At 34.6% G+C, this 27,509-nt stretch overlaps 1 protein-coding gene across 15 annotated transcripts in view; it reads left to right on the forward strand.

The window, feature by feature from the left end:
- The window catches only part of USP15 (ubiquitin specific peptidase 15), a 148,311-nt gene that overhangs the window by 106,968 nt on the left and 13,834 nt on the right, over positions 1-27,509 (forward strand). For 10 of the 15 annotated variants that reach the window (XR_013400620.1, XR_013400621.1, XM_077953038.1 and 7 more), the window contains 9 exon segments: positions 17,168-17,341; positions 19,308-19,466; positions 19,547-19,771; positions 24,881-24,964; positions 25,055-25,149; positions 25,249-25,440; positions 26,310-26,425; positions 26,603-26,875; positions 27,263-27,333. Coding sequence is in view for 10 of the 15 variants with exons in the window: in XM_077953038.1 (XP_077809164.1) it covers positions 17,168-17,341; positions 19,308-19,466; positions 19,547-19,771; positions 24,881-24,964; positions 25,055-25,149; positions 25,249-25,440; positions 26,310-26,425; positions 26,603-26,875; positions 27,263-27,333 (1,389 nt within the window). In the remaining 5 variants the exon portion in view is untranslated. 15 annotated transcript variants of the gene reach the window in all.

Raw genomic sequence — 27,509 nt, forward strand, 5'->3', positions numbered from 1 at the left:
CTAGGTTTTCTTCTAGGATTTTTATGGTTTTAGATCTTACTTTTAAGTCTTTAATCCATCTTGAGTTAATTTTTTTATAAGGTATTAGGAAGGGGTCCAGTTTCTGTTTTCTGCATATGGCTAGCCAGTTTTCCCAACAATATTTATTAAATAGGGAATCCTTTCCCCGTTGCTTGTGTCAGGTTTGTAAAAAATCAGATTGTTGCAAATGTGTGGTGCTATTTCTGATGCCTCTGTTCTGTTCCATTGGTCTATATATCTGTTTTGGTACCAGTACCATGCTGTTTTGGCTACTATAATCTTGTAGTATAGTTTCAAGTCAGGTAACGTGATGCCTCCAGCTTTGTTCTTTTTGCTCAGGATTGTCTTGGCTATGCGGACTCTTTTCTGGTTCCATATGAAGTTTAAAGTAGTTTTTTCCAATTCTGTGAAGAAAGTCAGTGGAAGCTTGATGGGGATAGCATTGAATCTGTCAATCACTTTGGACAGTATGGCCATTTTCATGATACTGATTCTTCCTATCCATGAACGTGGAATATTTTTCTTTTTTTTTTTTTTTTTTTTGAGACGGAGTCTCGCTCTGTCACCCAGGCTGGAGTGCGGTGGCCGGATCTCAGCTCACTGCAAGCTCCGCCTCCCGGGTTCACGCCATTCTCCTGCCTCAGCCTCCCGAGTAGCTGGGACTATAGGCGCCTGCCACCTTGCCCGGCTAGTTTTTTGTATTTTTTAGTAGAGACAGGGTTTCACCGTGTTAGCCAGGATGGTCTCGATCTCCTGACCTCGTGATCCGCCCGTCTCGGCCTCCCAAAGTGCTGGGATTACAGGCATGAGCCACCGCGCCCGGCCGAATATTTTTCCATTTGTTTGTGTCCTCTCTTATTTCCCTGAGCAGTGGTTTGTAGTTCTCCTTGAAGATGTCCTTCACATCCCTTGTAAGTTGTATTCCTAGGTATTTTATTACCTTAGTAGCAATTGTGAATGGAAGTTCACTCATCATTTGGCTGTTTGTCTGTTATTGGTATATAGGAATGCTTGTGATTTTTGCACATTGATTTTGTGTCCTGAGACTTTACTGAAGTTGCTTATCAGCTTAAGGAGATTTAGGGCTGAGACGATGGGGTTTTCTAAATATACAATCATGTCATCTGTAAACAGACAATTTGACTTCCTCTTTTCCTATTTGAATACTCTTTATTTCTTTCTCTTTCCTGATTGCCCTGGCCAGAACTTCCAATACTATGTTGAATAGAAATGGTGAGAGAGGGCATCCTGTCTTGTGCCAGTTTTCAAAGGAATGCTTCCAGTTTTTGCCCATTCAGTATGATATTGGCTGTGGGATTGTCATAAATAACTCTTATTTTGAGATACATTCCATCAATACCTAGTTTATTGAGAGGTTTTAGCATGAAGGGGTGTTAAATTTTGTCTAAGACCCTGTCTGCATCTATTGAGATATTCATGTGGTTTTTTCATTGGTTCTGTTTATGTGATGGATTATTTTTATTGATTTGCGTATGTTGAACCAGCCTTGCATCCCATGGATGAAGCCGACTTGATCATGGTGGATAAGCTTTTTGATGTGGTGCTGGATTTGGTTTGCCGATATTTTCTTGAGGATTTTCGCATCGATATTCATCAGGGATATCGGCCTGAAATTTTCTTCTTTTGTTGTGTCTCTGCCCGGTTTTGGTATCAGGATGATGCTGGCCTCAAAAATGAGTTAGGGAGGAGTCCCTCTTTTGTATTGTTTGGAATAGTTTCAGAAGGAATGGTACCAGTTCTTCTTTGTGCCTCTGGTAGAATTTGGCTTTGAATCCATCTGGTCCTGGGCTGTTTTTGGTCAGTAGGCTAATCAATTACTGCCTCAATTTCAGAGTTTTTTTAGTTGTTGTTGTTGTTGTTTTTGAGACAGAGTCTCGCTCTGTCGCCCAGGCTGGAGTGCAGTGGTGTGAGCTCGGCTCACTGCAAGCTCCACCTCCTGGGTTCACGTCATTCTCCTGCCTCAGCCTCCCAACTAGCTGGGACTACAGGCGCCCGCCACCACACCCAGCTAATTTTTTGTATTTTTTAGTAGAGATGGAGTTTCACCATGTTAGCCAGGATGGTCTCGATCTCCTGACCTCATAATCCACCCACCTCGGCCTCCCAAAGCAATTTCATACTTTTTTATGGGCCTATTCAGGGATTCAACTTTTTCCTGGTTTAGTCTTGGGAGGGTGTATGTGTCCAAGGATGTATCCATTTCTTCTAGATTTTCTAGTTTATTTGCGTAGAGGTGTTTATAGTATTCTCTGATGAGTGGTGATATCCTCCTTTATCATTTTTTTATTGCGTCTATTTGATTCTTCTCTCTTTTCTTCTTTATTAATCTGGCTAGTGGTCTATCTATTTTGTTGATCTTTTCAAAAAACTAGCTCCTGGATTCATTGATTTTTTTGAAGGGTTTTTTGTGTCTCTGTCTCCTTCAGTTCTGCTCTGATCTTAGTTATCTCTTGTCTTCTGCTAACTTTTGAATGTGTTTGCTGTTGCTTCTCTAGTTCTTTTAATTTTGATGTTATGGTGTCAATTTTAGATCTTTCGTGCTTTCTCTTGTGGGCATTTAGTGCTGTAAATTTCCATCTGCACAGTACTTTATTTTTGTTTTGTTTTGTTTTAAACATATTTTTATTTTTTATTTTTATTTTATTTTTTTTTTTTTTTTGAGACAGAGTCTTGCTCTGTCACCCAGACTGGGGTGCAGTGGCCGGATCTCAGCTCACTGCAAGCTCTGCCTCCCGGGTTTAGACCATTCTCCTGCCTCAGCCTCCCGAGTAGCTGGGACTACAGGCGCCCGCCACCTCGCCCGGCTAGTTTTTTGTAGTTTTCAGTAGAGACGGGGTTTCACCGTGTTAGCCAGGATGGTCTCGATCTGCTGACCTCGTGATCCGCCCGTCTCAGCCTCCCAAAGTGCTGGGATTACAAGCTTGAGCCACCGCGCCCGGCCAACATATTTTTATTATAAAATAAACACATATAAAAACATGAATCAGGTGTATGGCTTAATGAATTATAAAATGAACACTGTCCAGGTCAAGAAATAAAACTGTGCCCCGCCAGCCTAAGAACTCCTTCCCTGTGTGCCCTCCCAGCGACAGTCCCTCTCTCCCATCAAGAAGGGACCGCTTCTCTAGTAATAACTTCCTTGTGTTTTCTTTTTACGGTTTTCTCAGTGGAATGTACACCTAGACATTACAGGTTAGCCGTGTCTATTTTTTTTTAGCAGTAGATGTTTAGATATGACTTTTTTTTTTTTATAACTTTAAGTTCTAGGGTACATGTGTATAACGTGCAGGTTTGTTACATATGTATACTTGTGCCATGTTGGTGTGCTGCACCAATCAACTCGTCAGCACCCATCAACTCATCATTTACATCAAGTATAACTCCCAATGCAATTCTTCCCCCCTCCCCCCTCCCCATGATAGGCCCCGGTGTGTGATGTCCCCTTTCCCGAGTCCAAGTGATCTCATTGTTCAGTTCCCACCTTTGAGTGAGAACATGCGGTGTTTGGTTTTCTGTTCTTGTGATAGTTTGCTAAGAATGATGGTTTCCAGCTGCATCCATGTCCCTACAAAGGACACAAACTCATCCTTTTTTATGGCTGCATAGTATTCCATGGTGTATATGTCTGCACAGTACTTTAAATGTGTCCCAGAGATTCTGGTACGTTGTGTCTTTGTTCTCATTGGCTTCAAAAAACATCTTTATTTTTGCCTTCATTTCGTTATTTGCCCAGTAGTCATTCAGGAGCAGGCTGTTCAGTTTCCATGTAGTTGTGCGGTTTTGAGTGAATTTCTTAATCCTGAGTTCTAATTTGATTGTGCTGTGGTCTGAGAGACTGTTTGTTATGATATCCGTTCTTTTGCATTTGCTGAGGAGTGTTTTACTTCTAATTATTTGGTCAATTTTAGAATAAGTGCAATGATGTGATGAGAAGAATGTATGTTTTGTTGATTTGGGGTGGAGAGTTCTGTAGATGTCTATTAGGTCTGCTTCATCCAGAGCTGAGTTCAAGTCCTGAATATCCTCATTAATTTTCTGTCTCGTTGATCTGTCTGATATTGACAGTGGGGTGTTTAAAATACTCCACTATTACTGTGTGGGAGTCTAAGTCTCTTTGTAGATCTCTAAGAACTTGCTTTATGAATCTGGGTGCTCCTGTATTGGGTGCATATGTATTTAGGATAATTAGCTCTTCTTGATGCATTGATCCCCTTACCAGTATGTAATGCCCTTCTTTGTCTCTTTTGATCCTTATTGGTTTAAAAATATGTTTTACCAAATATTACACAACTCCTGCTTTTTTTTTTTTTTTTTTTCCCATTTGGTTGGTAAATATTCCTCCATCCCTTTATTTTGAGCCTGTATGTGTCTTTGCACATGAGATGGGTCTCCTGAATACAGCACATTTTGATGGGTCTTGACTTTTTATCCAATTTGCCTGTGTCTTTTAATTGAGGCATTTAGCCCATTTACATTTAAGGTGAATATTTGTTATGTGTGAATTTGATTCTGTCATTATGATGGTAGCTGGTTATTTTGCCCATTAGTTGATGCAGTTTCTTCATAGTGTTGATGGTCTTTACAATTTGGTATGTTTTTGCAGTGGCTGGTACTGGTTGTTCCTTTCCATGTTTTTAGTAGCTAATTTATTTAGCTGACTCAACGAGCATCCACTGAGTTTCTACTATGTGCCACGCATCATTCTAGACCTTGGTATACACAATTTTAAAAGACAGTACTTGTCCTCTAGAAGTTCATGGTTTAGTGAATGAGGAAGACATATAAATAAGATATAATATGTTATAGAATAGAAAACGTGATCAGCAAAATGTCATAGAAGCAAAGTTCTTTCTTTGAGTCATTGGGACATAAGTGAGGCTTTATCAGGAAGGTGAAATTTGAGTCACATTTTTATTTCATTTATTAGAGCATATTACTGTCCATTATGACTTTGGTTCATTTGGTCATAAAATAGACAATTACCAGAGATGCAGATTAAAACATAGCTCATGCTAGTTTCTACATTTTTTCACCTCAGAAATTCCCATATCAGAAATCTGTTTTACCACAACAAAAACACGTTGTTGACACACTCAATAAAAAATGTTGAAATCCTTTATATACCAACCGTTTTTTTTCCTTTTTTTTCTGCTACCTGATTTATTTTATTTTATTTTTTCATATGCCAACTACTGATGCTTTTTCACACATGTGCCAGCTCTAAAAAGAGGAGTACCTAAAGTATCTTGAGCAATATATAATGCTTATTCTTAATGCCTCAATTATATACCAGATTTGGTGTATATCACATAATGCTGCTTCTGTTATATACTACATTTGTTACATAATTGAGGCATTATGAATAATTTCTAGGGCTTTTCTAAATGCTGTTTTCTGTACTTCGTCAGGAGAAGACTTCTAATAAGTGTTTTTAAAATGAAACAAATTTGTGACCAAAATGTTACTTTTTTAATAAGGGAATCCTTAATATTAATAGTAGAATACGTACATTTAGTTTCCTTTTATACTTACAGTAGTCTCATTGTATAATAACATACCAAAAATATGTCTGTCGTCATGATGATACCTGGAGCCTCTGTTCCCATCTCTGAGACCTGTTCCCATCTCTGAGACCTGTTCCTTTGTTTCCTTTGTTTTATACTTATTTTTTTGTTTGTTTTTTTTAAGACAGAGTCTCGCTGTATCGCCAGGCTGGAGTGCAGTAGTGCGATCTCGGCTCACTGCAACCTCTGCCTCCTGGGTTCAAGCAATTCTCCTACTTTAGCCTGCCGAGTAGCTGGGACCACAGGCATGCACCACCACACCAGCTAATTTTTGTATTTTTAGTAGAGACAGGGCTTCACCATGTTAGCCAGGATGGTCTCGAGCTCTTGACCTCGTGATCCGCCCATCCCGGCCTCCCAGAGTGCTGCGATTACAGGCATGAGCCACTGCGCCTGGCCTTGTTTTATACTATTAACCTCACCTTCACTGTCTTTCTTCCTTTCAGCATATATACATAGTCAAGCATTTTTTTCAGATGGGAAGTAGAGTAAGGGAGACCCATGACCTTGAAAAGGATGATCTGTGCTTTCCCCCTACTTTCCCATCTCCCATTCACTAGTCCTTATCTCACCACAGCCTGTCAGCTGCTTAGCATGGTAGGTCAAAGCATGGATTTTGGAACTAGACTGCCTGTATTCAAATCCTAATTCTGCCACTTACAAGCTGTGTGACCTTGGATAAGAAACTTCGTAGTTTCTTCATCTGTAAAATGAAGATAAAGTGCTTGGGAAGTGCTTGGCACATGTAAACATATAAAAATATCAAGTACTGTTATCATCACACCACCCTATAGAAATTGCTTTTGATTAGGTCACTCTGGACCTCCTGTTTGCTAAGTTCCTTGTACCCCCTTTACCTTTGAGAATTTGACATCCATTTATATACTAACATCCAAAATTTGTCTCATGCATAATTCTGTCTTTGAATTTCCCTCCAATGTGTAACTGTTAAGTGGACATTCCTGCCAAGTTAAACTACATGTAACTTAAACTCAAGATGCCTACTTACACTAATCTTGTTTTATTTCCTACACTTTCTTATAGGTACAACCTAGTAACCCAAGTCAAAAACTTAAGACTTACCCCAAGTCCTGTTCATTCTACTTCTTATATAGCACATATTTTGCCCTTTCCTCTCCTACTATTACATTATTTCAATTCTTAAGCATCTTTTTTGTGAACTCTCAAAATATATCTGTGTCATCTTTGTTCCATCATTTGTCCTCTTCAAATGTGTTGAATATACTGCTTCCAAATTTATTGTTTTATAAAGGAAATATGATTATTATATGTTTAAAACCTGTGCCCCGTCACCTGAAGGATAAAATTCAAACTGGATTCTGTCTACCTCTTTAGCCAAAACTACTTTCAATTCTTAGAATTGATTGTTTCAAAACTCTTTGTATATACTGTTACTGCCTCCCTACTTGCCTTTTTCACACTTTCCGTCTTTCTTCTATCCATTTCTCATGGACAAATACGTATTATGTGGTGAGAACTGTGAAAGCAGAGGTTATCTTTGGTTCTCTTTTATATCCCCAGTGTTAGTATAGTGCCAGATAATCGTAAGCACATTAGAACAGTGTTTCTTACAATGTGTCTATGGACAAGATAATTCTGGTCAACAATAAAATAAGCACAGAAATTGTAAGTGATCAAAAATCTCTATAGCAATATGATAGGGTAATTTTAAATCAAGTTTAATAATGAAAAGCAAGACTTGTTTTTTGTATGGTGTTTTTAATTTAATTTTTCTAGCAGTTCAAAATTAGTCCTTTCCATGTAATTATTGCACTTTTACACTTAAAGTTTCTACCTGAAGTGCCTTCTAGGTCATTGAGAAACATAGAAAATTATCTTCCATATAGATTTAGATGAAAGTGTATTTTGCTGTGGAACTAATCATTTGAAAACTGGGAATAGCACCAGGAGGTAAAAATAGCTCGAGCTGAAATATTTGGGTTTGTATATGAGCTCTGCACCTTTTCTTCTGTGTATGTGAGTAAGCAGGTTACTTATCCATTCCAAGACTTAGTTTCTTCAGCTCTAAAACAGGAGATAACACTTACTAAATTTGCTTTTCAGAGCTGTTGCAAGAATTAGTGAAATGTACATCAAGATATATTTTAATAAAAATAATGTGTTCAGTATTTAAAAATTAGTCCTTTCACACACATGGTTTGCAAACCACTGCATTAGAAAAGATTATTTACCAGAATTATTTGGAACTTGACCTGAGCTATCTAAACTCCCAAAGAGCACAGTAATTTTAATAAGAATTATAGCACGTAATATATATTTATTTCTTGCAGCTGAAGGGTCAGAGAACTACCTATATATGTATAATAACTCTTGGACCATATACGGTCCTGCAAATGCAGTCGATTGGCTAGCACTTGAATTGAGCTGGCATGTTAGTCACAGCCGGGCAGATCATATCAGCACCACCATGGAAATAGTTCCTTGAAATATTTCACAGTGAATGATAGGAAAAAAATTCTTTTAGAACATTATTGGTATACTTACAGAGATTCTTAAAGTAATGATCTCTTAATAAATATTTGTTGAACAATTATTTAAAGTTTTTTTATTACAAAAATGGCTTGATTATTTCTCTTAAAGAATGTAACAAATCAATAAACTTTAAAAAAAAATCCGTTGTCCCTTCCTGTATGCCTTTGCAGAAGAACTAAGACTTAAATTAGTAAAATCATACAATGCTTAATATTTATTTATTCAAAATTGTTTCTTTACTGAATATTATAAAGAACCATTTTTTCATAAATCCTTTGACTGTCTTGCTTGCCTAAAAAGTTAATTCTTTTAAATTTCATTGTGAGCCAGTTTTGAATTATTAATGGAGTAGGAAATAATGTAACTTAACATTAAAATTGAATTCCATTCAATTCTTCCATTTAAGCTTCCATTCTTTAAAATAAATGTAACTTACACCAACATTTCTTAATGTTATTAGAACCTTCTGGTTTTAGCATACTTCCCATAAAGTGAATATATGAAATTTTTTTAAAATTCATGAATAGCCTGTCACTAAAATAAAATAATGAAATCAGACAACTGCTGACATAATCTAGTATTAATAGTTTCAAAACCTTATTTAAAAACAACTTGTCCTAATCTTCTAGCCTTTTTGCTGGTGAAATAATTATCACAGAGACTTCCACTTTTATCTGTGTCATAAGTGAATCCTCTATCCATATTTTTTTGGCTTTCAATATGAAAATTAATGGTCTTCATATAATCATGGCTTTTTTAACATTGACATCTCTAGTTACAGAATTTACTCACTGCAAGTAATAGGGTAGTCTTTTTGACAAACTTAGAATTCTCCTTCCTTGGTGCTATGTAGATGAGGGCAAAAAAGGATTGACATTTCTTTGCTAGCCAACAAAATGTTTCCCATCAGTATCAGTATTTGTACTTCCTAGAATTTTGATAATTCTTCATTGAATTCAAATAGTATGTGAAGAAGAAATACCATAGAATTTGAAAGAAGGGACAACAGTGGGGACTTTAAATGAAGTTTAATTTTATTCATGTCTTAAGCATAGGGACCAGATTAATGATATATATTTAAGTGTTAGGACAACATCCTTGTCCAGGTCAAAAACCTTGCTTGTAAAACTAATTTTATTTAACATTTTAATATTTTAAGCAGAGTATGCTAGTTCTGTTTTCACTGACGGGGGGAAAAAACAGTTAAAAGTCTTAAAAAAATAGAGGAAAATTATATCCATTTCTATTTTACTTGCCTAAGTTTGTTCTTTTTCTAAAGTTGAAGAAAAATGGAGATATAAAGTAAAACAGAGCTGTAGCTATATTTGCTTTCCCAAAATATGTGATCTTCAGAATTGATCTCTCAAATTTAATGAGATTTACCTTTCTTAGAAAAAAAATAACAAAAATAAGAACATCAAGTGACTTAAAATGTATCATTTTAAAAATCTACTTGATGAAGAAACAGGCCTATATTTGTAGTTTTTAATTGAAAAAGTTTACCTCAAACTTTGCTATGTTATCCACTCGTGTAGCATTACAGAACTAGAGCCAATATCCCAATATTAGTAGATTGCTTTGGAATCATACAGTACCTTTTCAGAATGCTTATACTATTGTCATGATGAGTTAGAAAACAATTGACATGGCAAATCTAAAAATTATTTTCATCTAACCTTAAAATCCAGAAAAAAACTGTTTGAGAGTATTCCAAGATGACTTTAACCATGGATTACTTCAGGTTTTATTTTATTTTTTAAATCATAACAAACTAAGAATGAATCCCTTATTATATTTAGATTGGGCTTTTATTTTTAGTACTGGTCAGTTAGAAGGTATAGCCATTTTTTTAAGGGTTGTGAGTGGTATTACATTTTGATCAGTTATAGAATGAGTTACACAACTCAAAAGCTTTAGGTAATCAAAAATTAAGTTTGTTTTCTTTCCTGTTCTAGTTACCGGTTTACTAAAATAGTGAGCATACATGATCACTTGAGAATTGGGCTTCTGGAGCACCTGAACAGAAAGGGAGTGGTTCATATTCAGCATTACAAAAGACAACTTTCTCTTTTTGAAGGGGATTACTTTGGCTATTTTCCAGGTACTGGGGAAATTCCAAATGCATTACAAGTTATTGGGATGGCTATTAATTATTCATTTCCTAAAATATGTTGACTGAAGACTTGAGATTTGGTTATATAATAGAACATTATTTGACTTCATCAATTTATAAAAAACTGATGTAGAAATTTAGCAAAATACAAAATTGAGACTCTGACATGCAGCTGTTATATTTTTTCAGAGGACTCTAGAAACATTAGGCTTATTAGTCAGAACATACTTAGTAGAAGTACTTTCTGAAAGTAATGGAAGAGCAATAGAATTTGTGCATGTGTATATAAAGAAAAGTTACGTGCAATGCATTGCATCTTTCCAAGTAATTACATAATAAAAGAAAATCATTCTGCGTAATATTTCAGTTTTAGGATATTAGGTTAAGGAAGGGTATTTATAACTAGAGAGTTTTTAATAGAGAATTAATACTTTAATAAAGAATGCATAAACCATTCAAATATTTTTATAAATAATTCTTCAGGGTGTAATTAATTGCCTGAATATATTGAACCATATCACAGAGTGTCCATTGGATGAGACATTTGATTATTTAGAATAATTCTTTTTTAGAATTTTTATGTCTGCTTCCAGGTTGAAGATTCAGGGGAAATGATCTTCATAAAAATATATTTCCAAACATATTTCTTTTGCATACTTTTTACTTATGGATTTATCTTGATAGTTGTTGGGGAAGTCATAAGGGTTATTTTCCTTCATTAGGAAAACCTTTTTAGGCATTATTTGGACTTTTATTTTTGAACATGGAGAACTTTGGGCTGCATGCGAATTATAGCAGGTTGCAATTCAGATCTCATTTTAGTCAAGTTTTTTCTCACTGCTCTAAGTGTCTCTAAAGACTACTTCTAATCTTTCTATCGTACAAGTTTCCGTTCATTCCACATACCTTATTGAGTGTGCCCGATACTGTGATAGACCCTGAGGTGCAAGGGTGGATAAGACATAGACTCTGCTCTCAAGTGCAGTGTAATTGAGTTCGAGGTATCAAGTTAGCCCAGAGAAAGGAATATTCGTTCTTGATACACAGAGAAAGATATGACATTTAGAAGAGATGTTGAAGTAAGTGTTTAAGAATAAATAGGAATTTCTTATAGGGGATGCATATTCTAAGAAAGGCAAGAGTGCATGCAGTCTCAATACATTAAACTAAGGAATATGTTTTAAGATGCCTAATTCAAATTCGAGTACTCGTATTACTTGCAGTTTCCCATAGAAAATGTATATGAAGGCACAAGTAGAGAACCACAAAGCCAGTTCGAAACCCCAAAACCACTTAGCAGTCACTTCTCACTAAATAATTGTCTTGCACATAAAATAGCCATTCTTACCATTCCTCATGGATCAGCTTTTCATCATAGCTCATGTTCTGAACTCTCCTTTCTGAACTCTCCAACAGTCATTATATCATAGTTAGTGAATTCCAAAAGTCTACCATATATTAAACATGAAATTTAGTTTTTTAATCATTACTCATGGATCAACTTTTCATAATAGCTCATGTCCTAAACTTTCCAACCAGTCATTATTACCACGGTTAGTGAGCTCCAAACTTTCGTATTTGTGAAATATGAAATTTAGTTTTTTAATCCTTAAATTTCCAAATGCTGTTGTCAGTTTTGTGTACTAATAACTTACATAGGAGCATTTGAAAATATTTAAATATAAAAATATTTAACCCTAGTTATTAAGTACATTGACTTGTTAATATAAATTTTTTTCTTTTTCTCTTTTTCATTAAAAATTGGAACTATTAGTACCAAGTGTTTTTCTTTAGTCTGGGTATTGCTTTATTTTTAACATGTTTCAGTTCTACCCAATTTGAAGACCAACTGCAGGTACCATTGTGATATAAACAAAAATGTGGCTTAAAAAATATGTCTTATGATCAGTCACATAGCCTCATATTTGGACCTTATTATATTAGGGACACATTTTGAGATCTAGTTCTCCTGAAACACCGAAGTTTTAGCATTTGTCAATGTCAGGCAATTGAACTCCAATAAATTAACAGGGGCATAGCTCCAAATGGCATGAAACTGGTAGACATGTCACAAAACTTACAAGTAGCCACAAAAATAACATACTAACTAATACTGTTTATATAATCTCTTTTGTGTTTCATAATACATTCATATATATTCTCAGTTTTTATTAAGAACAACCATGGCTGTTGCAGGAAGTTTTGTCCTGTTTAATAGTCCAGGAAGCATTGAGAGTAGAGATATTCGCATAGGCACAACACATATCTGATTTTTAGTCCATATTATAATATATCACTCAGTAAAGTGTCTTACAGGATAAAAGGGAAGTTTTCTTGCTACCTACATATGGAAGACTTTTAAAACATATGTATCTTTAAGAAAAGAATTGTTTTGGGATAGTCTCATCTGATAGGAAAATGGTTTTTTTATAGTAGAAGAATCTTCGCGATAGATACTTCAGAACTGATTATTTTCATTACTGACCCAATAAAATTATATATTTTTAATTTTATGTATTTTTTTAAAATTTGTATGGGTACATAGTAGCTGCATACATTTAGAGGGTACATGAGATATTTTGATACAGGAATTCAGTGTATAATAATTACATCAGGGTAAATGAGGTATCCATCACCTCAAGCATTTATCCTTCCTTCATGTTTCAAACAATCCAATTATGCTCTTTTAGTTATTTTTAAATGTACAATAAATTATTGTTGACTGAAAATTATCTCTGTTCATTAAAACATAGTATTTAATTGCAGACAGTCCAAGTAACTAGTGTTCTTATAATTGTCCAAAATGTTCGTGTTCTAAGATAGCCTCATGTGAAAATGTTAAATAATGAATTGCATAAAGTAATTACTAATCAAACTACATTATGACCAACATTAAGAAACTGGCTTCAGCCAGGTGCGATGGCTCACGCCTGTAATCTCAGCACTTTGAGAGGCCAAGGTGGGTGGATCACTTGAGGTCAGGAGTTCAAGACCAGCCTGGCCAACATGGTGAAACCCCATCTCCACTAAAAATACAAAAATTAGCCAGGCATGGTTGCACAGGCCTGTAATCCCAGCTACTTGGGAGGCTGAGGCAGGAGAATTGCTTGAACCTGGGAGGTTGCAGTGAGCTGAGATCACGCCATTGCACTCTGCTCTCTAGCCTGGACAACAGAGTGAGACTTCATCTCAAAAAAAAAAAAAAAAAGGAACTGCTTCTTTTTTCTACCAGAATGATGACATTGAATACTGATACAACATCACATGGGACATGGCAATATTTTTAATTGTTTGATTTTTTTTTCCATTTATGCCTTGAAATTTACCAAAAATTATGAGAACTTTTAATATTTTAACTGGTCTGTATACTATTTTAAGAACATATTGACTCATGGTCTGGTGCAGTGGCTCACAACTGTAATCCCAGAACTTTGGGAAACCAAGACGGGCAGATCACCTTTTGTCAGGAGTTCGAGACCAACCTGGCCAACATGGCAAAACCCCGTCTCTACAAAAAATACAAAAATTAGCCAGGTGCGGTTGTGGGCGCCTATAATCACAGCTACTGGGGAGGCTCAGGCTGGAGAATTGCTTGAGCTCGGGAGGTGGAGGTTACAGTGAGCCAAGACTGTGACACTGCACTCCAGCCTGGGTGACAGAGTGAGACTCCGTCTCAAAACAAAAAATAAAGTGAACCTATTGATTCCTAATGATATTTTCAAGATGAGGGTGAAAAGGATGGTATTTTTATGAGGGAGAAACATCAGACATCATCTTAGTTTTTAAACTAATATGATTTGGGTATTAGTAGAACAGTTATATTGACTATTGAATTTATGTATTTATATGTGTTTATACAAATTGTTAGGAAGTGTCGCTTGTTAGAATATATGTTCAACAAATAGAATGTTTATTTGGGCCCATTTAGGACTAAATAGCTTACATTTAAATATTGGTTATGATATCCTCACAGATAACACAGGCAAATTATCATTAAAATGATTTGTATTTTGTTGTTATTTGTTAACATTGAATTATAATCAGTTTGAAACCAGCATGTATCACTGTGAAAATAAATGCTGGTCTCTGTTTCAAGGAGTTTTTAAAAATCAAAGCAGAGGATCATTTACAAAGCAGGTAGTGGATTGAATGAAAAATCAGACAAAGGGGCAGAAAGATTTGTAATAGGTACTGCCCTTCTTACGGTTTAGCATTTAGGTAGAAGTGCTTGAAGATATTTTTGAGATTATTCTTTACAAATATATTTTTCCTCCATTTAATAGTATTTCATTCAACAAAAATTTATTGACCTCTCTATGCCAAACATTGAAGGAAAAGAGTAAAAATCAAGAGGATAAATGCATTAGTAAGTACAGGCAAAGATATTTTTAGTAAGCATACATTTATTGTGAACATGCTCAGTGACAGGTGACATAGTGCTCAGTGCTGGCAATATAAATAAGAATACCCTGGTACCTCCTTTCATGGAGGTCTCAGTTCATTTGGCAAAACAAACTAAAAATTAAAGTTACAGTATATTATCAGATAAGTGCTATAATAAAAGTAAGTAGTAAGCATTAAGGAAACATACAGGAGAAAACACTATAAGGAAATCTAAGGGAGGCTTCCCAGATAGGATACTAGAATCTTGATGGATTTATAGAAGTTAGTAAGGCCAAAAAAAAAGTACATTTCCAAGTAGATGGAGTAATGTTGCAAACTTTCAGAGTGAGAGAACATGTGGAGGAATGACTAATTAAATAAAGCTGGAAGAGTTGAAAAGAAAAGAGTATTGACAAAGGATGAGGCTACATAGATGAGCAGAAGACAGACCCTTCTAAGAATCTGGGCTTCCAGTCTGTAAGCGGGGAGAGCCATAAAAGGATTTACAGCAAGGAAGCAACATGATGAGATGTACATTTTAGGGAGATCACTCTGGATACTATTGGAAAGCTAAAAAATGTTCAGTTATACCTGTAAGCTCTTTCCAGGATAAGAGTATGTGTGAATAATTCAGTAATAACAAAGTTTAAGAATTACTCAGGTTTGCGCAACTTGGTTCTTTTGAGATATTTGTAAATTAGGTTCTTTATATAATTGCATTAACAGACAATAATGGAATGTTATATTCTTAGCATAACCCTGAGCTGATCAAATATAAGAAGTGGAAAACTATTGGTAATTGTTGGAAATTCCTGTCTGACCTCTCTTTTGTCTGACTATTTAATGTTGATCATATTTTGTACTAAATCAGATGATACTAAGTGATGGCATTTACCATTCTAAATTGCCTGGACCTCCCTCTAGTGCTGGGTTTATAATTAAAAGGACATATACTACAAAAGAAGAAAAGAAACTGAAACTCAAAAGGAGTATAAGATTATGAGATAGGTTGAGATCTAAGAGGTAGAAAGTTAGGGAAGCATCCTTTCTCTTAATTGCCTCCTACACTGTAGCATACCTTTGTTTCTCTTGCTCACATATATTAAAAAGTTCTACTGCTGAAAATATGTATATGACTCTAAAGGCCTATATAGCTCACTCCAAACGTTTTAGCTGTTTTTATTATTTTAATTGCCTAAGAATAATATAATCGTAAATTCCATGATATAACCAGTTCTCCCTTTTGCCGTGAGGTAGGGGCCAGGCTAGCAATTTATAATAAACATTATTATTTTTATTATATAGAAAGTTTCTAAATAGATATTATTGGCTACTTCAGTAAACATGTTGATTTATAATTGAAACCACGAAATTGAGTACCACAATTATTTTTAAAAACTAAGTAGACAGTGACTGCATATTTTGAAATTTTAGCTAAACAATGCATAGTATATAGTCGTAGTTTATGGCATATAAGTTATCTGTATGAATTCAACAGACTGAACTTTTCATACCTACCAAACCTATCTAACTTAATACAGATGACTATAAGCAAGCTTCAAAAAACTTTGATTTCCATTAATGTGAACCCAGGCTCTCATAAAAGTGAGTTTCTACTATTTTCCATGCAAGCAGCTAGCTTCCTTGCAGCACCTTGCCACTTAATTCCAACACAAATATCTTCCTACAGCAAAAAAAAATTTACTTATGTGACCATATGTCTGTGTTAGTCATTGCATATTATAGACATCTAGTTGATAATACTGGGTTTGTATTGAGGTCAAATCATATGGATCGTCACCTTAAAATTATTCCAACTTGAGATAAAATGTGGAAAAATTGTACTTCTGCCATCTGTTTTATATTAAATATGAAATTATTTAATTCAGAATTGGAAAGAGACAATTAACTTGTTTATAGTTTTTATTTTGCCATAAAGGAAAATTGCATTGTTTATGACATTAAAGAAGAGCTGGAAGTGAGAACACACTTACCAGAGTTCACATACTGAAGTTTATTTTCTCAGGCTCAAGTAATCTGTACTGTCTCTTCTAAAAATGGTTGACCAAAAGGAAGGTTTAAAGGCTGCTCTTTCATGAGAAATAATTGACAATGGAAGCAGTAAATACCTCTATTAAGTTAATTTCTTGCTTGCACTCTATCTCAGTTTTTACCTACTCAGGCTAATTTGCAGGTGCCTGGGATGAGTAGACAATCCATAATTTCTACCAATCAAGTAAAAGAAGGAAAGAAAACTGAGCTTCTCTCCCAGTTACCAGGTAGTTTGCTGTGGTTAAAATTAATGCAGACTTTACAGCAGCAGATACTAGCATTTTTATTTATTATAAGTAATTATTTTGAAATTTGGGAAATGAATAGTTGAGTACATCATTTGAGTGTTTATTTGACCAGTTATTAGTGCAAGGAACCATCATTTAAATGTTCTCTATGTATTATAGCAAATCAATTTGTTTCTCTCTTCTTTTTAATGTGTTTTAAGAAAAATGAAGTATGGTTACTTTTACTTGAAAATATGTTTTATTTTTTGCAGTGTTTGAGCAACACACCTCCACTTACTGAGTATTTCCTCAATGATAAGTATCAAGAAGAACTGAATTTTGACAATCCCTTAGGAATGAGAGGTGAAATAGCTAAATCTTATGCCGAACTGATCAAGCAAATGTGGTCTGGAAAGTTTAGCTACGTCACCCCAAGAGCCTTTAAGGTAAGTGTGATAAATGCATTTTAGCAAGGGCACCTACAAGGGTACAAAGGTTGGTTCTTGGGGTAGGGGGAGTGAAAAATAGTAGCTATTACAATGGTTTGTGGCCCTCCAAAGGAATACAGTACATAAATAGATATACAATATATCTGTGGTATAAAATTTAGGTGGGAGGGATATGGAAGAGTTTTATCCGTTTTGTTTTTGTTTTTGTTTTACGTCTAAATCTGGGATGGGGAGAATAATGAAAAAAAGTTGAAAAACACTGGTGTGGTACAAGAATGATTATGGAGACAGCAATGAGCGTTTGTATAGTTGTTTTGGAATATAGTACATCTCTGGAAAACCTACGTGAATATTCTATACAAATGTGAAAGACTAAATTTGGGCGTTACTGAACTCTTAAGAACCCATTTTACTTTGAGAGTCATGAATTTGAAAAATTATCAAAATGAAAATTGTCTGCAAACCAAGCACTAAAAATTAAGTGTACTTTCAATATGGTTCTTAAACTTTTAAGGTTATTCACATGTGTGAATTGTTACTTATCAAGGTATTTATTGTTCAAATAAGAACTGAGCTGAAATTAAGCTTTATGGCTGAAATTTAGCTTTATGTTGTTAAAAAAATTCCTACTTAACTATATAGGTGAAACTTTGAGAAATTTTAAACTTGTAAAGAGAATAAGCAATTTTAAGTTGTTATTTATACAAGTAATTTAAATGGCATTGATATAGGACATCTACTAGACAACATTTTTTATTAGCTATATACTAGTTCTTAGAAAATAAAAAACAACCAGCAAATCAAAATACCTCTGTATTTGTCTTCCTTAACATTCTAAACTTTGGACATACTAGTCCAGACAAACCATCTCTCAGCTCTTTCCCATCTTTCTAATTGGTTTTGTTTTGGTAGATTTTCTGTCTTGAAATTATGTGTAAATAGGTTCTTGACTTATGTGAGTTTTTTCTGTCACATGATGATTCGTACTATTAGATTTATTTTCAGTCTCATCCAAAAAAAAATAGTGATGCAAAGATTTGGAAAATTGAATATGAACATTAATGTTTCTGTTCTCTCTATAAGACTCATCCTCCTTTTGCACATAAAAACTAAGTGAGAGCCTAGAGTAGTTATCTTAAAAATGCTTTCAGATACGTGATTATCTTTATGTGGTAATACAGCAAGGATGAGAACCTGCCTCTTACTATCTACCTACCAGACATTTACAGGAGGAGGCAATAGGAATACCTAAAGCTAAGAATTAAGAACATCTGGAAAATCCTTTGACAAATAGTGAAACAACAATTAATGACAATGAAATCTATGACCAAAGATCAATACATTTTTATATATAAGGATTACATGTGTTGATCTGTTTTATCCCAGATAAGCTTTGTTGAGTGCTTACTAGGAATGCAAAACAAAATATAATTCATATATATTCCTGTTGTTCATGTATACAATTTTTATTATTCACAGGAGTGAGTCCTTAACACTGAACTCACAGCAAACAGCACTATAACTCATGTCTTAATGAAGCATATCTAACACATACTTTTTCTCTATAAAGCACATCACAGCTTTCTTGCATTTAGGAACACTAGCCTGGCATGTTAGTACTTCGTTTAGTGGCCATTTTAAATACTGAAATTAACAACAAAAAGAACAAAAATGTGAAAAAACATAACACTAAATAAACTACAAAGGACACTTGTTTATAGATTCAGAACTGAAACAACAAGCCAAAGCATCACCTTGTTCAACCCCAGCTGGTAACACGCATGCCAAGTGACTCAAATTTTTTGCCAAATGACCATGAATTGATTTTGGGGTTACAAATAAATTTTAGCAAGCAGGCAGATTCACAAATGTGGAATCCATGAATAATGAGAATCTATTGTACATATTTTTAAAAATCAATCCTGTTCCTAGAACTGATTTTATGGTTCTGCATTTCTTACAGACACAGGTAGGACGTTTTGCACCTCAGTTCTCTGGATATCAGCAGCAAGACTGTCAAGAACTATTAGCTTTCCTATTAGATGGATTACATGAGGATTTGAATAGAATTAGGAAAAAACCATATATACAATTAAAAGATGCAGATGGAAGGCCAGATAAGGTAAATTTCATGATCTTATTGTCACCATTGTTATAATTTTGTGATAACCTCTTTCTAATTTGTGTCTGTTATCCTTGTAGGTAGTTGCCGAAGAAGCCTGGGAAAACCATTTAAAACGAAATGATTCTATCATAGTAGATATATTTCATGGCCTTTTCAAATCAACTTTAGTTTGTCCTGAGTGTGCTAAGATTTCAGTAACATTTGATCCTTTTTGTTACTTGACACTTCCATTGCCCATGAAAAAAGAACGCACTTTGGAAGTTTACTTAGTTAGAATGGATCCGCTTACCAAACCTATGCAGGTAAATCATGGGGGTTTTTTTGTTTGTTTTTTTAGTTTTTTTGCATTTGTTATTTTTAGTGTTGAGTCCTTATTATAAAAATTAAGTGTTGAATTATCAAGCCCAATCAATAATGTTTATTTGTATAAGAGATTTTATAAGCTGAGTACTTTGGAAATTAGTGTAACTTTTTACAATCTTGAAAGAGCAACATGTGTCATATAAAAAATTCTCAAAAGGCTTTTTCTCATGAAAGAAAGATGAGAGGTTTGTTTTTATAATATTGGGTGAATATTACCTTATGAAGATTAACATTTTTTATATTTTTTAAACTTCAAGTTTCGTGTTAATTGTAATTTTTTTACTAGTGGCTATTGGAAGTAAAGCTAATACTGTACATTTTAATTCATAATGTGATAATAGTGTATTTAAATACTTGTAATTTTTAGGCATTTTAGGAACTTAAAGTAGAAGTTAGACTGAAAATATTTCGTTCAGTAATGTTCTCTAATTTTTAATACTTTGAAGTATCACATATTACTTATTCTGTGCAAAAGTCCTGTGTTAAGTCTTACTGTCAGATTGTCTGCCTGATTCCGTTACCTAGTTTTATAATTGCATTATTTATATTTTTTGGGTAAAGCACTGTCTTTTCTTCCTTAGTTATTATATAATCCTCTTCTGACACTTGACCCATCCCAGTGAAAGTAACTTCTTCTTTTTCTACCTCTCTTTCCCTGAATTCTAACACTTAACTAATTTTATTATAACTTTTGGCTTACTTTTATATTTTCTCCTTAGACTACAAGTTCTTTGAAGACAGGGACCTTGTAAACCTTTGTATTTCCAACTTTTGTGGCTTGTAGATATTAATGCACAAGAAGTATTCAAAAATTTTATTCATCAAGATACTTAACTATGCACCTACTAAGTATAAAGCTGTTTCACTAAACAAAACAGATACGATTCCTGCTTTAGAAGATTGTTTTCTGTAAATTTTTAGCCAAATAGCTCAGTTTGTTAGTTCGTAATAGTCATGATGTCTATATGAAAGCTATACTTTGAACAAAATTATGATCTTACCATTCAGGGATGTATTTGGGTTTACTGTCAACAAAGGCAGAGTGTATGTAGTGTTCATTAAAAACACAGTCCTTTTATTCAAAGTAATTAAAGTCTAGTAGATACTAGGTATGTACTTAGTTATGCAAATTTAAGCTATTTGTTTTTCTGCTGCTTTATGTTTTCTTTATGAACTCATTGAACACAATGCCCTCATCAATATTTCACTGGGGAGTGCTAAGTACTATCCCTTATCTGTGACCAGAGCCAATAAAGACCTGCTTTTACTTTTGGCCTGGGGAATATGTGTTCACATTTTTAAAGTTATGTCCTTTAGGTATTTACTTATTCACTCTTTTTTAAGTACAAGATTGTTAACATTCTTTTCAATGGTGAGAAACTATAACAGTGCCAAACCACATCCTTACCTCTCTAGTTTGTAACTTTGCAAATATACACCAATGAGTGTAATGGAGCAAGAGAGCATAGAATAATGAGTATAAATTTACTGCAACAAAAAATAAATGTAGATATTTTATTCCTCTACAGCACATTTGTTAGAGATAATATTCTCCCATGCCAATAATATAAGTAATCTATATCATAATAGTGGCAAATTGCATTAATTTACACATTAGTCCATAAGGTATATGGTAAGTACTCTTCCATAAATTGGGCTCGAAATTATTTTTCCAGCAATGTGAATTTCATTGACTTACCACTTTTCTCATTTGGTGACCAATGATATAAATTTGTGGAAGTTAGAGCCATGGTTAGCACAGAGAAATTCGGTTGTTTTGTGTTTTGTGTTTTTTTTTCTTTTTCTTTTTTCCATTTAGAGGCAGTACCAACTCAAATACAGAATGATCACTTGCTTTAACCAGTTCGTGAGGAAAGTGAAGTTAGCTGAGTTTGCCTATTTGTTGAGTTTTCCCATCACTGAAGTTGATTTAGGTCATGGAAGCTTATTAGGAAAAATGTTGAATATGTATTATGTCTTGGGCTCTCATGCTGTGCAAGGTGCTAGAAATACAATGGTGTTTCTAGTCCTTGTTCTTCAAGAAGCTTGTCATACAGTGTGAAAATTGCTCTGACAGGGTGCTGCAAGAAAACACAGAAAGAGTAACCTACCCAAACTAGTTATGAGGCCTGTGATGAATTCTGAAGGACAATTAGGTTATAAGCAGGGGAAAACTAGAAATAAAAGCATTATAGGGCAAGATAGTGGCATGTAGAAAGAACTTATGGCAAAAGAGGACATGGCCCACTTCTGTAGTCTACACGTATGGCAAGCAGGAGCTAGATCACAAAGAACTTTGATGCCAGTATAAGAAGTTTGAACTTCATCCTAAAAACTAGGGAAGCCATTAAAGACTATTAAGTATAGATATTATATGGCCAGAATTGTGTTTGAGAAAGATGATCTGGCTAGCACAGAGATTGGTTAGAAAAGGCTTAGCACTAAGACCAGATAAGAAGCTTTTAGTGATCAGACGACAGACAAATGACAAACGCTTCAGCTCAGAAAATGAGTGTCAGGATGGCAGTTTGAAGAACCAGTTGAATGTGGGAAGTGAAAATGTATGAGTATATTCAAAGATGATGCCAAGTTTACTTGACGGGAAAAGAGGAGACAGCAGTGCTGTTTTAGTGGAATATATAGGAAGAACAAGTTGAAGAAGGAATTGATTTTCGTATTGAGCATGGTGGCCTAACATGACCCAATCCTGTGTTTAGCATTGGACATGCTGACTTATAGATGCATGAGAACACTTAGGTAGAGATATCCAGTAGGCATTGAATTTGTGTATCTAGACCAAAGGAGAGAGACTGCTTTAGATGTAAATTGGGCAATGAGCTCTATGAAAATGATAGTCAGTGTTTTAGAAGAATGAGATTACTTAAGGCTAAGGTGACCCTGTGATTTATCATCTAAACAAGAACTCTTTTGAAAATAGAAGGGACTGTCATTAATAATTATACTAGGATATCAGGCTAATCCAGGACTGGCCAAAGCAAATCAGGAGATACTGTCACCTCATCCAGGGAGAGCATATAAAATTGAGAAGAAGGCTAAAGACAAAACTCTAAAGAACACTATAGGAGAACTTCAAAAGGAGAATATGATCATAGCAATAGAAAAGAATTAAGAAATAGTCGTGTTATAAGGAAAGGGAATTTCTTAAGGAGAAAGTGGTCAGCAGTCATATTACAAAGAGGTCAATAAAATAAAGACTGATAAGTTGTAAACAGTATTGGCAGCCTTGGAAACAAGTTAAATAAAGAGGTGAAGACAAGCCAGCAAGAGGGTTGAGAAGTAAATGTGATAAGGAAATTATAATATAGATACCATTAATAAAGTTATTTATAAAATAGAGGAAAAGGGGAGATAATTAGAGGGAAAGCAATGAGGGACGCTTGTTTTTTGAGAGACTTTATATTCCAGTGCTTATGCAAGAGTCAAGATAAAATGGAAGAAAGAATAATTGCTGGGTTTAGGTCCCAGAGAAAGCAGAAGAGCATGGGATTTAGAGCATAGATGCTAGGGTTAGCCTTGAATAAGAAAAGAGACACCTGTCTTCCCATGTGTTGCAAGAGACAAAAAAGTACCTATATGTATTCAAAGAAGTTAGTAGGAGAACAGGAAGTTGGAGATTTTCCCACCCAGTAGCTTCTGTTTTTGAGGTAAAATAGGTATTCTGCTGATATTAAGGGAGCAGTAGTGAAATAGGAAGCCTAAAGAATGGTGAAGTTTTTTTGTTTTTTTGTTTGTTTATTTGTTTTTGAGGCGGGGTCTTGCTCTGTCACCCAAGTTGGAGTGCAGTACGGTGTGATCTCAGCTCTCGCTCACTGCAACCTCTGCCTCCTGGGCTCAAGGGATTCTCCCACCTCAGACTCCCAAGTAGCTGGGACTACAGGTGTGTGCCTCCATGCCCAGCTAATTTTTTGTATTTTTGTAGCAACGGGGTTTTGCCATGTTGTCCAGGCTAGTCTCGAACTTCTTGGGCTTAAGCGATTCACCCGCCTTGACCTCCCAAAGTGTTGGGATTATAGGCGTGAGCCACTGCACCCAGTCCGATGAAGATTTTAAATAGTTATTGAGATAAATGAGAGAATAAGCAGATGTGTGATATGCAGAATTACTTCTGGGTACTGTCAAAGGGTCGGTTGAGATTGGGCACTGTGAATTTGTAGCACACCAATCTCTAAAATTGAGAAATTTTCTCCAGCACATATGAACAGCTCTGAGAAAGTTTAGCAAGAGTGGAATGAATAGAATTGAGTAACAAAGACATTAAAGGTTCGCGATAAAGCATGTAGGGCCTGGGTGGAAGGGCAAGAAGACAGTAGGGAGCTGGTAAACTGGGAGAAAACAGAGTTAAAAGGAATAGAAATCTCTGTGCAAGCCAAGAAGAGAGAAGAATGAATTTCCAGAAGTAAGAAGTAGCGGTTAGACAGTAGCCTGTTAGTTTAAGATAGTAAAAGTGGGGCTGGGTGCAGTGGCTGACTCCTGTAATCCCAGCATTTTGGGAGACTGAAGCAGAAGGATCACTTGAATCCAGGATTTTGAGACCATTCTGGGCAACATAATGAGACCTCGTCTCTAAAAAATAAAAATTAGCCACTCATGGTGGCACACGCCTGTAGTCCTAGCTACGCAGGAGGCTGAATTGGGAAGATGGCTTGAGCCTGGGAGGTTGAGGCTGCAGTGAGCCAAGATCATGCCCTGTACTCCAGCCTGGGTAACAGAGTGAGAGCCTGTCTCTAAAAAACAAACAAAAAAACATAGCAAAAGTGGGAGCAGTTTCAAGTGATGACAGGATCTAATAAGTTGACTAAGGTTGATTAATGCAAATGTCTTTGAATTGAGGAACCAAGGAATGATAAGACTAGGACAAATTATCCATGTGGACATTGTCACCCAGGACCCAGGATGGTGGCAAGATTAGAAACAAACACTGAGCCAAATGCCAAATGAATGTGAGGTAGCAACCATGAGGTCACTCTCATTTACTGAATTTTTTTTCCAAAGTAACAAATTTATTACAATTCTTTTTTGTTTTTTAGTACAAAGTGGTTGTCCCCAAAATTGGAAATATATTAGATCTTTGTACAGCATTGTCTGCTTTGTCAGGAATACCTGCAGATAAGGTAAGATGTTTCTGGGGTTGAAGTATATAAGTTGGTATTTAGTTTCTTAGTGTTGTAAAACCAGCTTAATAGAAATTTATTTCCTTTTAGATGATAGTTACTGATATATACAATCATAGATTTCACAGAATATTCGCTATGGATGAAAACCTTAGTAGTATTATGGAACGGGATGATATTTATGTGTAAGTATAAAACTCATTGTGCAAAATATTACTTGAAAAAAAAAATCAAAAGAAGTAACATAAAATTTTGAGAGTTTATGGTCAGTTTTGTCCTTGTAGGTTTGAAATTAACATCAATAGGACAGAAGATACAGAGCATGTGATTATTCCTGTTTGCCTAAGAGAAAAATTCAGACACTCAAGTTATACCCACCATACTGGTTCTTCACTTTTTGGTCAGCCTTTTCTTATGGCTGTACCACGAAACAATACTGAAGACAAACTTTATAATCTCCTGCTCTTGAGAATGTGGTAAGTGCCAAACAATTCTACATTGACAAAATAAATATGGGAATAAAATATAAAATAGCTAATAAAAATAAACACACAAGGTACTATCAGAATATAATTATACAAGTCTGTATTGTCTCAGTTTTGTTTATAGTCAGATTATAGTCCTAATCCACTTTCTTATTCACGTAAAACACATTATGGAGGTAATTTCAAACCCAGGAAGCATGAAGTCTGTAGCAATTTTAGGCCAAAAGTTTACAGTTGGAAGGAAATAGGAATTTATGTTATAATAATTATGTGTTACATGTTTGTTCTGTGAAATCATAACAAATGTCAAATGCTATATGTTTGCACTGTGAAATGACAAATGTCAAATGCTTCATTTCTTTATATACATTACCAATTCATGATTAATAGTATTGTAAGGCAGCCTATTTTTTGCCTTCCTAAATCCCCTTATTTGAATTATAAAGTTATCAAGAATGTCATTTGATCCCTTTTATCTTTGAAAGCTGATATATTTAGTATTCTTTCTTGCATATCTAATTATTATGGTTTCATAACCCATATGTAAAGATCACATTATACAAAAATAAGTGTTTTTAGCAACAATATATACCATCTAAATGAGGATAAGTTGAGAAATTATTTGCAACAAATATTTAACATTTAACCTAAAAGGTAACGTACTAATTATTTTTATAAAGAGGAGCAAAACAAATTATTAGTCAGCTATATGTATGGTACTGTAAGTTTGATTTTAACCTTGAATCTACTAAGTGACCACTGTTACATTAAAAAGTTTTGTTTTACTGATAGAATGAAAACATTTTTAAAGTTTTTATCTTTGTAGTACTGAACTTGTTTGATTTCTGATTTTACTTAAGCCGATATGTCAAAATATCTACTGAAACTGAAGAAACTGAAGGATCCCTACACTGCTGTAAGGACCAAAATATTAATGGGAATGGCCCAAATGGCATACATGAAGAAGGCTCACCAAGTAAGACTTTTCTGTTAAATTATAAAAATGTTTCACTTAAATAATTGCTTCAGAGAGAAAGTTAAGAAAATGGGAATTAAAGAGCTAAAAAATACCTGCAAACCTACGACTAATAATATTAATAATTTAAAAATATAACATTGAGTTTATTTAAAGTTCTCTAATATCTAAAATTAGGTGAAATGGAAACAGATGAGCCAGATGATGAATCCAGCCAGGATCAAGAACTTCCCTCAGAGAATGAAAACAGTCAGTCTGAAGATTCAGTTGGAGGAGATAATGATTCTGAAAATGGATTATGTACTGAGGACACTTGCAAAGGTCAACTCACGGGACACAAAAAACGATTGTTTACATTCCAGTTCAACAACTTAGGCAATACTGATATCAACTACATCAAAGATGATACCAGACATATAAGATTTGATGATAGGCAGCTTAGGCTAGATGGTAAGTATTTGTGAAAAATGGCTTGAACATTAAACAAGCAGAGCATGTTTTTTTGTTTTTTAGGTGAAAACCATGAAATTCAGCCCTGTCAAGAAATACACCATTTACTTTTCTATCTCAAATTTTATATGAAAGGACTTAATATCTAAGTAGACCAAAATGTGTGTCTGTGTTTCATAAATGGAGATTGAATTCATGCTTAAGTTTTCTATCTTTTTTTAAACTTTTAAATTATTTCAATGGCTTGGAAACTGCTATTTGCCCTAATCACCTGTACAAGTAGAAAAGATTGCTATTTATTTATTCTAGTGTATATCCTAACATTAAAATATACTTTAATACTAAGACATATTAAATTTTAAAGAAAAAATATGTTTTCCACCTTAGAAAGATCTTTTCTTGCTTTGGATTGGGATCCTGATTTGAAAAAACGATATTTTGATGAAAATGCTGCTGAGGTAAGTCATCACTCACTTATTTACCTTTCCTTGATTTACTTTATGTGATTACCAGAGATAATCATACTGTTGTGTTACATTCTTTGCTTCCACCAAATGTTCATTTTGCCAGTAAAAAAGTGGTCATGAACTAGAAAAGAAAGTCTTTGCAAAAATACCTTTTTTTCCCCAAAGGT

The sequence above is a fragment of the Macaca mulatta genome, chromosome 11 (assembly GCF_049350105.2).
Source record: "Macaca mulatta isolate MMU2019108-1 chromosome 11, T2T-MMU8v2.0, whole genome shotgun sequence".
NCBI classification, from domain to species: domain Eukaryota; kingdom Metazoa; phylum Chordata; class Mammalia; order Primates; family Cercopithecidae; genus Macaca; species Macaca mulatta.